The sequence below is a fragment of the Cariama cristata genome, unplaced genomic scaffold, assembly GCF_000690535.1.
Source record: "Cariama cristata isolate BGI_N322 unplaced genomic scaffold, ASM69053v1 scaffold3780, whole genome shotgun sequence".
Taxonomy (NCBI): Eukaryota; Metazoa; Chordata; class Aves; order Cariamiformes; family Cariamidae; genus Cariama; species Cariama cristata.
In genome coordinates, this window is record NW_009596207.1 from 90,460 (window position 1) to 102,156 (window position 11,697).

Below are 11,697 nucleotides of genomic sequence, written 5' to 3' on the forward strand. Positions count from 1 at the left end.
TCAGATGAGGTTATCAGATAGTTACTGAACAATCTGTTGTCTAGTGATTTTTAAATGCAATTCAAGTTATGACTATAGTTACCATTCCCAAGGAAAGCTGAGATGAAGTTGCAAGAGAGTATCTTGCATTTCAAGAAAGCAGTTTCCTGATGTCTTGAGCAACCTATAGAGTGCATTTTTTTTTTCAAAATGTAGATGGGCTGAGTATTTATATCTATAAATACTGCCATAATTTCTGAGAAATTATTTCAGTTGGTAAAGTAGTACTGTGTTCATGTTGTGAGAAAATAATCTCTACCTGTGTGAAAGCTGTTTGCTGTCTTAGGACTGCCACACGTGAAAATGTGGAAGAGCTGCTCTTAGCACTTTCTGCTCTGTTCAGGTGGCTGCAGAACACCTGTGGGCATTTGTACCTCTGCAGCAGTATGGGTTGCTAGTCTGCTCCGAATTCTTTTCTGAGGATAAACTAGTGAAACAGACAATATTGTAGTCCTGCAGTGCTTGTAAATTCAAAAGCTAGGTTCTGAGTTGGGTTATTCATTTGGGAATTTATAGCCAGCATGCCTATCCCGGGTATGGGGTTCCATCACTCATATGTTTTAGACATTGATCTTCATCTTTGCCAGATTGGGGCAGTTTTTCACTCACCCGTCCTGAGAGCAACAAACTAAAACCAACACGGAGAGGTCAGAAGAGCTAAGCCAGCATGCCTGCGGTAGTCGTGTTTACTAACAAGGCCGTTGTTCTCTGCAGGGCACTTTCCACCCAGAATGCAGGGCTGCAGCAGCTCTGCCTTGTGGTGGGGAGCACAGGGAGGTGGGCTGTGCCTGGGCTTGTGGCACAGCACGATCACAGACATCCCCACATCCACTCCGAGTGCCCTGTTAATGCCCATACAGCAGCAGCTGGTTTTGTTATCCAGAGGAGTTAGCTTGATTCCTGCAAGCCCCTGATCTAGTGAAAGATGTCCCTGCCCACGGGCAGGGGGTTGGACTAGATGATTTTTAAAGTTCCCTCCCAGCCCAACCCGTTCTGTGATTCTGAGCAGTGCTGCCACATCAGTAAGACCAAACTGTTTGCCTGTGATGCGCTTGTCCTCAGTGCCTGTGCTAAAGCTGGTGTGGGAGCCACTCCGATGGTGATAACTCAGGTTCTTGGTACCGTTCCTCACTTTACTCTGTGGGCAGACAAGCCGTTTGCCCTTCTCTCTTTCTAACTCTGAACAGAAAGCACCAGCATATTCCTCGAGGTGTTGAAAGGGAGGGCTGAAAGATGACTCTATTTAGTCTCCGTCCTTTTCCAGTGACCCCAGCAAAGCTGTAGCCTATAATACAGCAACAAGTGCAATAGAAGATGGCAGGGCATTCTCCTCTGCAGCGGACGCAGTGAGGCCATTGTTCGGTTCGCTTGGGCAAATTGTGTCTGATCTCTCCTCAGTGTTATTTAGACGTCATTGACTATATCTCTGGCCAGCATTCCTTTGTGTGGAGTAAACACCCTACAGACTGGTTTCTAATAACATTACCTATTCTAGGCAAATTTTCAAAGTCAGCTCCAAGTTACAATTAGATTTGGTCCGTATTTCAGAGAAACTGAGTCAAGCTGAAAATGTTACATTTTGTCTTGGTTTTCATTCAAACTAAAGCTGCTGCATGAGTTAGACATTAGTTGGGTTTAACCTGTATAACTCATTGTATAGGTTGGGGATCTGGTCCCATGTACTGCCTCTGGACTTCTGAACACCTAGTAAGAATGCCCGTAGCTTTTCTGCTGATTTAATTGGAAGGGTAACATTTTCAACAGGACAATTAAAAAATATATACATGTGCATCTGGTTTTGCCTATCCAGAAGCACCACATTTGTAAACCTGTATGTGCTTGTATGCATATATGTATACGTGCGTGCACACTGTATGTTGTATAAACGTTAATTTAATCACATTCTTTTGACTGTGTCACTCACCTTCTAATCCATCTCCATGGAGACACTCTTTTAATTCTAAACCTCTAAGCAATCCTAAAGCTGATCCTTTTAGCACATGGGGCTTTTAAATGGTACCAGAGAAATCTTTCTTTTTTCCAAATCCCCAACATGTGGAAATTCCCTTAAAATTAAACTTGTCAGGAACATGAAACTTAGAGGCTTCAAATTCTCAAGGCATGAACAAGGGATTTAGACACCTCTGCAATGAATACAATCTTGAAAGAAAAAATAGATATTACTAGGTATTATAAGTAAACATTTTGGGGGATGTTGTCATGAGATATGTACTTTACAAAACCAAAACCTGAAAAGTATTACACAATAAGCCTGATTCTGCTATTTGTGGTACGGAAGATGTAAAGTGTTAAAAAAACCACTTCCACCTAAGTCCAAAGGATCAAAAGAGAACACTTAAAGATATGTTAGTTCTAATTCTGTAAGTTGTTTGAGCACATTATGTAAATAAATTCTATGAACTATCACTTAAAGACTAAAAATAAAATCCAGCTTGAAAACAGTGTATATACCTTTTAATTGTAATATGGCCTCTGAAATTTAGTCTAATTACAGAACTGATATTTAAATGCCAGTGATTATGCTTTTCATAACAATTATGAGAGTTACTAACAAATGTTTGATTTAGTTTGACAACCTTATAAAAAACTCAGATGGGCTTCTAATTTTCATGAACCTGTACTGGCTTAGCAATGCTTTACTTGCATGTATTCAGTTATCATTTATCTCCTAATCCAAGAGACGTGCTTCACCAGCCCCTGACATTAAAAAGCTGGAATTTATCCTCAGAGAAGAAATCAAACCCGTGTTTTACTCTATAAATGGATAATACTACTGTGACCCTCATTTTGAGTCACGTTTGCATGCCAGTAGGCTAAAAGCTGAACGAACAATAAGTCTAATGTAGAAAAAAGTTTGGTCACTGCCTGTCTTTTCTGTAGATACACCCATCTCTGGCAGGCAGAGAACTGTATTGAACAGAGTCCCTTCTCTGGTGCCTTTGCTGACCAGAAAATTACTCCGTCCTTTCTGATGCCTTTGCTATAAATGCATTCGTCTTAGCCTTAGTCCTAAGCTCCTCCAAATTTCCATATTTTCAGTGTCTGAAAAGAGGCAGCACTTTTTTCCTCCCTGTAGTCTGGAGAAGGAAACTGTTAACAGCCAGAAATAATGTTCCCTTACAGTTCATCTCGGGCTTGAATTTGTTGTTACCATTTCCCTTTGTAGAACTGAGCAAAAGTGTTGTATGCGAGTGAAAAAAAGAGCATGTTATTCATCTTGTTTCAACACTATTCATGTCTGTCTTTGCTTTGCTACAAAAGACTGTTGGTGACAGTAGTACATGTGTCATTAAAAGATTGTCAGGCTGAAATCTGACCTATTTGATCAAGCCTTTGCTTGATGTATTAGTTCATATCAAAATCTGTCAATTGGCAGTTATAGCATTTCTCAGGCATTTTGGAAACCTCTGCTAAGACTTTTCTTATTTGGCTTCATTAATTATTCAGATTTTGTTGACTGGACTCAAGTACTATGCTTGATTTCAGCAGTTTATTTCATTTGATTAACCCCAAAGTGTTTTGCCTGCATATGATTAAATTCAAGCAGGGCCCAGCTGTTGTTTGGATGCTTAATTTACAGGGTTTTTTTCTGAGATTCTGACTTTTCCCCTGCTGCCTGTTTCGGTGTTGCTGAAGGGCAAATCTCAATACTAATTAAGAAAGGGCCTGTTTTCAGTGCAAGTGAAAGTGTCCAACCAGCAGACTTGCTACGTGACTGACAAGGGCTCAAATTCCAGTGAGCAGCCTGAACCCAGCCTGTTCAGCGGGACTTTTATCAGTGCTTTGTACTGTATAAAGCTGAAGGGTGCACGCTTGCAAACTGTGGTAGACCCAGGATGCCGGTAGAAAGCGGAGGGGGTTCGGTGGCTAATACTCTTGTTTGGCCAGCTCTGAACCACTATCCTACAGCCAGACAACAAGATAATAGCAAGCGGCGAACAGAAAAGGTCACCAGATGTACGGTTGCTTCTTGCAATCAGCCTGATCCCTTCTGGCCTCTCACACCTCCTTTCATTCAGCCATGTCAGGTGGGAGGAAATTTATTTATTTGCCTTTGTTTTATAAACCTGAACGCCACAGGTCAAGTCGCAAAGTGTGTTAGCAGATGGTCTTTGGATATGCCAATGTCGTGTTCAGGATGGGCTGTAAACCTAAGAGCTGAGGTGTTTGGGGTTTGGCTGGCTGGGATCATTTATGAAGAAGGAAATGTTTAAAATCAAATCTGACATCTTAGCACTGAAGTCGTTCACAGAGCATATATCTCTTTGACTATTTCCAGTGGGAATCTCACATGTTAATAGAAGTCAAAATTAACCCGTATGTGATGGATCTGCAGATTAAGAGCTGTACATCATCTGTGTATCTAATATGTATGTCATGTTAAAGATAGATGTATTTCGCTGTAGGCATACTTCCAGTAATGCCTAGTTACTTAACTGTAATTCTAGTATATCTATTTCCAAGTACAAATGCTGCATTCAATTGTGAAGATATATTTTTACTTTAGAATAAGTATTATTTAAAGCATATGAAGTACTCAGGCTATTTTGTATGGTATTCAAATTATGTATGCCATGAATGAAACTACTAAATCTAACACAGAGATTTCTAAGGTGTGAAACTTTAAAAAAAAAAAACTATTCCTAAATATTTTTATGAGAATGAAAAAATGGATCCTTTTGGATAAAGTAAATAATCCTCAGAAGTTGAGGATTACCAATCTAATCAAAATCAATTACCAAATTTGTAAGTGTAAAAGAAGTTTCTAATTAGAATTTTTTATTTCTAATGAGCATTTTTAAAGTCACAGTTACTTCTTTCTATTTGTTTCAAATGTGTTCTTTTCTGAATTATTTTTCATTTAAGTACTTAAATGCAAAGTCTGATCTTAAATAGGAATATATACATACATATGTTTTATGCATACTTCCACACACATATAAATATACTGATAATCTAGCCTTTTTCAAACTAGCTTTTCTCATTTTGTTACATAGTATTTCTTTAGGGACAAATCTGCATAAGATTTCAACAAGTAGATGTTCCCTAGACTGCTGAATAAATAAACAGTTGCTACCATGGGGAAAGGCAGCACAGTTTTTTACTCTGAATGTATAATTAATACTTTGTATTTCATAGAAGAGTATTCTATTATAATAAACAATCAAAGTAATGAACAATGTGATTGAAGGTTTTTTCTTGAATAGTTTTCAGTTGATGGGCCTTTGAATTATGTTTCTTTATTATTAGCAAATCAAGACCTGATAGTCTTTATCTCAAATGAATTAGGAAGGATCCATCATCTTGATCCAATTACATTTGTGATGCAAAAATTTTGGTGTGCTACTCCAAAAAGGTAAATTACTCTGTCACAGCCTGAATTTTAGTAAGAATCCATAGTTATGACATGGCTGTCTTTCTCTAAAGGCTATCAGACAATAACTTAATAGTCTCAGTGACCTTTGATGACATTTTTAATGATGCTTTTTAGTTCTTGATTTTTCCTATGAGTTCCTTAATTTTTCCTGTAAGTTCCTTGTGGTTTTTTCGTATACGATATAAGCTGAAGTTGTAGCTGTGGAACAGGAAAATACTTTGCACAAATATGCATAGTTAGGTACCAAAGAACCGTGGTTATCACAGTCTAATTGTGAGAAACGGACAAAAGCAATGCATAATTAAGCAAATTATTCCTCTTTTCAAGCCCTCAGTCCCCATTGTTATTCTCATGATAAAGCAGAACCATGGGCCATCAGCCAAGCCATAGGTTTTTTTATGAGGCAGGGAACAGTGAGCTCCATTAGTTTCCTGTTAAATACATGTAATGAAGAGACATTTGGCTGTAATTCTGTGGTAGTGCATCTACTTTGTCTCTGATTGTGTTCTGGGTCAGCGATCATCATCTTTGGAATAAAACACCATAAAATATTCTGGATATTTTTAATATGTAGCTAATTATTAAAGTGAAAAGTAAGTTTAAAAACTAGTTACTTCGATCTTCTCAGAGGAATAGAGTAGTGAAAACAACTGAAAGCTGTAGTTTCCAAACTAGCTAGAATAACTTTATATTGATTGACAGGTTTCAGATGTGCATTTTAAACATATTCCAGGTTTGTTTTATTTAAAATTGTAACTTCAAGAATATAGCTGAAGTTATAGATGTTAAAATAGGAATAGACACAATTAATAATTAATCATTAAGATCTTACGTATTTATCTAGTCTCATGTTTATCAAAAGTTAGTCCCTGGGGTATGTATCCTTTACCGAAAGAAGTATCCCTAAGGCATACCTGCAGATACAGAATGCAGGTGGATTGACCACTAAATCTATAAGTAATTAAATAAATTATTTACCAATAATATAATTTACAAGAACTAGACTTGTAGTAAGTTTAATAAGTGTAAAATAAGGAGTTTACAAGATACTGAAATGTTTATAGCAATCCAAAACGATTTACAAAAGACAAAAGCCACTTATCAATATAACAGCTCTGAAGTGGAGACAAAGAAGTGGGCCACTATTATATATATGATAATCTTTTTTCATTTAAGGAATAATATACAGAGCAAGGTGGCAAGAAGCTCTTGTCCTTCTCCTGAAGTGCATAACACAATCCTTTTTGGACTATGTCTTTTTCTGATTATACCTCAGGTTCAGTACAAACACATACATTTGAACAATTTCAACTATGCTTGTACAAGCATGCAAATCTGTAACTGAAAAATTTGCCAGACACTGTGTGTGCCTGTACTGCTGTAATAAAAAATAAATTTTCTCGGTGAGAAAGCTGGGTTAATCCATTTGTGTGTATAAATATGTTGTTTGTGAGTTATATTTCCAAGTGTATTGTAGTGCTTATGCTTGAAAACTTTGACTATTACTAATTTTGAGATGGTAAAGAGAAAATAAGTATTTCCTTCTGCTTTTCCTATATGGTGGTGTGACAGGTGTGGATGGAATTTTATGGAATTTCATAAAAATTAAATTCTTACTTTTGATTGGCTGTATAAGCTGGCTTAGCTTGTTGGTTTCTTTATGACCACTTGACCTTCTTTGCCTACAAAGCTCAATGTCAGAACCAATGAAGATCTGATGTATTGTTTGTAAAAATTTTGCTTGCATAGGCTGTAGGACGAATGTTGTTAGAAAATAGAAGGAAGCTTTAATTTTTTAAAATCTTTTAATTGGTTTCAACTTTATTGCTTTTCTTATTAAGAAGTAGGACTTCCAGTTTTCAAGACTGTCTTTTATATACACATTTGAAGATATGTATAAATATTATATTTCTCTCTTATATGTTTTTATGGCATTTATGTACACACACACACATATATATAATCAATATAAGATGACTAGACTAAGTCATGACCTTTTATAAACCTAACTGTGATATTTTTTGTTTGAGTCTCAGGATCCCTCTGGTGTGTTTTATTTGTGAGGTTAAAACTTACCTTTTAAGATAAAGTACTTGAATTCCCATTTTGAAGTGTTCAGTAATTGAAAATAATTGTTCTTGGACTTCTATTTGGGAGCAGACTTCTTTTGACCAGTATATCAGCAAACTGAAAGCAGGGCATTAAATCCATAATTCCTTTCCAGGCAGAGATACCTGAGCTAATCTCCTTGGGGGCTAAAGAAGCCTGAGGAACACTGGGCTCACTTGGCTGCTTCACTTATCCAAGTTAGCTCAGTCTGAGTTTAAAACTAATAGAAAAGAGCTGGAGAAGATGAGCTTGGAGGGAAAAAAATATTAAAAAAAAAAAAAAAAAAAGATCTAGGAAAATTGTCCCATTGTCATGATGAATGTTGTCTTCTGTTTCCTTCACAGGCTCATCTAGTAGCAGCTTTCGAAAAAAGCTTGGGAAATATGACCGGCCGATTGCAAAGTCTAACAATGACAGCTGAACAAAAGGTATGTTTACCAAAGCCAATGCTTTAATGTGGAAAACAGTCAGCATATTGTATTAGTTTTGTTTAAAAAACACTGAAAAGAAACAGGGACAGCTGTGACAATAAGACAGAGTTTTCTTTAATGGCCATTGCGATCAAATCTTCATAAAGCTCCAGGAGAAATAAACTGTGCAGCATCGGGTTTACACAGACAATATCATAGAATAGTTTGAAGATAAAATCTTTCGTTTCCAGATTTTAATTAAAACATATGTGACTCTAGGTTTAATCCATACTGAAAGATCCCATAACAAAGACTGGTCATAACCTGCTGGAGTGCTTCATTCCAGCCTGCCAGTGCTGTCAGAATAATAGAATTATGGGAAGGGAAGAACATTAAGCAGAGAAAAATGACTCCATTCAGAAAGTTAATGCAAGTTAGGTATCCTATTCATGAGTAAACAGTTTTGGTTTTCACTGTGCTGTTTTGACTATTGGGGGAAAAAAAATCTAAACCTGATAGGTAGTAAATTCAATGTGAGCCATTGTACCGAGCTCAGGATTAAGAGGCTGGTTAGCATGTTCCGGGATTCAACTTCTGCAACGTTCTGCCCTTATTCATTTTGAACAGTATCCTGTAAACGGAAAGGCCTCGTTGAGCCAAACTGTGAAAGAAACTGTATATCAGTGAGCTGTTAGTCACCACCGGAGTCAGTGTAGCTGTCTATAAAAATAACATTTCACAGTCTGATCAAGCACCAACAGGTGAAATATGGTAAGACTCTGTGAACTGGATAGAAAATACTTGTATTCCTTGCTTTTTTTTTTGTCTTAAACAAAAAAAAACCATAGTGGAATTTTCTTCAAAACCAGACTTTTGACTATTTTACAGAGTATAATTTCCCTCAGAAGGTTTTCTTTACAGAAGAGGTTAAGCAGTGACATTGAAACAGATCATGTCCAAGCTTCTTTCCCAAAAGATTTGGAACATGTTCTTTTCCTTCTCTTTATTGTTGAGTTTAAATTCCTTTAATCTTCATTATATAAATATGAGCTGGAAGGACAGGTTTAATGCAATAGTAATAAAAGCTATTTTTTAATTAAAATTGGCTGTGCATTCTAATACAGAACTTCCTGCACTCAAGTGGAGTAATATTACTTCAACTTGCAGGAAAGTTGCTATTAAACAGGGGTTTTTTTAATTGAATTATTATTTAGCAAGTTAAATCTTTTGAAAATTATACAAATTCAGGTTGAGATTCATCCATTAAACAATAGCCTCACTTACTAGAGAATGTAATTCAAATGATTTTATTGTCTTTCACAATAAAATTGTTGTATTTCTCTTAACTTTATAACGAATATCCAATTGAGACCCTTTTTAGATTAGTCTTTATTAAGGAGAACAAAACATCTTTAAAAATAGCATGGTTGCTTTATGCAGAATAAATGCAAAATACATCAGTTGCATTTAATATCTTTGGAAAGAAAATATGCATTCTACTTAGTTGTTGCCCTTAAGTTCACCCAAGCAGTCCCATGAACTTCTGTTCGACGACTCTTATCTTGTAATTTTTTTTAGCTTAGACAAGCATTGTTCTTGTGCCATATATTTTGAGCTCTCTTTGCTCTTCCCACAGGAATCTGAGCTTATAGAGCTAAGGGAGACCATTGAAATGCTGAAAGCCCAGAATTCTGCTGCACAAGCTGCTATTCAAGGAGCCTTGAACGGTCCCGATCATACCCACAAAGGTATGTTTTTGTCACTATTAAAATAAATACAGAGTTTCTCCCCAGAAAAAAAGCTAAGTCACTACTTTTCTGTTGTTTTGGGGGCTCTGTTGCAAGGGCAAGCACATTCTGCAGTGCATGGTAGGCATACTTGTGGTATTTCCAGAACTGGAAACCTTGTGTGAGCTTCCTGTGTGCCTGAGTTCCTGGAGCCGTGTCTTCTCAGAACTGGGTGGCCATGAACAGATGGCTGGGTGTCAAGAATTAACCCTGTCGCTGCAGTTGTGTATTGAAGTACACTCGAGACACTAATGTAGTCTTATGGTGAAATATGGTTATACCTTGGAAATTCAGTGTAAGTTGTAACTCTGAAAATTGGTGTACTCATTGTTAAGAGATGGACTGACAACAGCTCGGCTCCTTCACGAGGTGCTAAATCAGTGCAGGAAAGCAGGCATTTTAAATTCCAGATTCTGAACTAATTTGTCATTGCAGTTAGGCAGATGTCACATGATAAATATATATTTCAAAAGTGCCTGTTGATAAGCAACAGCAAAGGAATTACTTGAACTAAAAAATTAGTAGCAGCATTCATTTTTGAGAGTGTCATTGATCTTTCTTTAAAGAGGTCATTATTTAGATGTTTGCCTTAAGGTCATTTCGTTGCATGACTTGGTTATAGCAAAGCTAACTTCTAGGAAGTAAAAAATAATCTAAAAAGTAATTTCCCTTGGTATTAGCGGGTGTGTTCTGCAAGAATATTTTCCAGTGATTAAGATACAGCTATCAGAAACTCTTAAGAAATTGGAACTCACCAATTGGAACTCACCAACTATTTCTAATATTCTCCACTCCTTGGTTATTTTGTTTCATTCATTTTTAATGAACTCCTACCTGCTTATTTCCATCATGGTATATTAGAAAGTAACATCTGAACACTGATTAGGCCTGCTACAAGTCGAGAAGTGCCCACACTCCTCAGAAAAAGAACTGTAGTACGTGTGATAGTAATAAGTCAAGTAATCCATCTGTAACAGAAACCGCTTAGCTATGAGTTTATGCCTGCACAGATTGCTGTGCAGGGTCATTGCCTTCATGCCAGTAAGACCCCAGTTTGGAAGAGCTGCTAAGTGTTAGCCTAATTGTATGGATCCCCATTGACCCCCATGTGGTTTCTCACAGACTGCAATAGATTGAATCTGAGCCACTGCACGCATCAATGCCATTTAGGCTCCCTTTGAGGAGGAAGGTGTTAAATAAATGCAAGAATTATTATTATATTGAAACAGGGGCAGATAGATTTCACATTAATTTCTTTCCTTTAGATTTACGTATAAGGCGGCAACATTCTTCAGAAAGCGTTTCCAGCATCAACAGCGCTACAAGCCATTCAAGCATTGGCAGTGGTAATGATGCTGACTCCAAGAAAAAGAAAAAGAAAAACTGGGTAAGTGCTCAGCAGGTTTAAACCTATCTTTTAGCTATTATCTTGCTTCCTAGTGCCTGAGTAGCATAATGGTCCATTTTATCTACAATATTCTTGTGGGGCCAGACAGATACAAAGCAATTCACATGTATCTGTACTGTGACACTACCAGCAAACTAAAAATTGTTGAATATCAGTGGGGAATTATTTGCATAAGTCAAGATAATTAAACAAAAATGCCACCAAAAAAACCCTTAAAATAGTTGTTGTGACCAAAACCATATTGAAACCCTGCTTGATTTTTCTACAGTCAAAATTTGATTCAAAGGCTTGACTCCAATATGTTACCCAGCTATGAAGGGAGTTGAAATCTGTTAAGAATTCTCATGTAAAAGTAGTATGGTGTTTAAAGAAATTAAGATGCTTCTCAGCTGGAACACACAAATACCGCCTAGTGCTAAGGGTTTAGTCAAGTACTTTCAGTAAATAATTGGAAAATATGTATTTGTTGTTTTAAAGATATTACCTGCATAAACATTTGTTTTAAAATACTGATCAGCCTTCATTCCCTTGATTTGTAATTCCACA

At 36.8% G+C, this 11,697-nt stretch overlaps 1 protein-coding gene across 1 annotated transcript in view; it reads left to right on the top strand.

Moving 5' to 3' along the window:
- The window catches only part of NAV3 (neuron navigator 3), a gene marked incomplete at its 3' end in the record, with an annotated part of 114,445 nt that overhangs the window by 88,206 nt on the left and 14,542 nt on the right, over positions 1-11,697 (top strand). Inside the window, 3 exon segments of the mRNA XM_009704972.1 lie at positions 7,891-7,974; positions 9,593-9,704; positions 11,009-11,130. Coding sequence (XP_009703274.1) covers positions 7,891-7,974; positions 9,593-9,704; positions 11,009-11,130 — 318 coding nt within the window.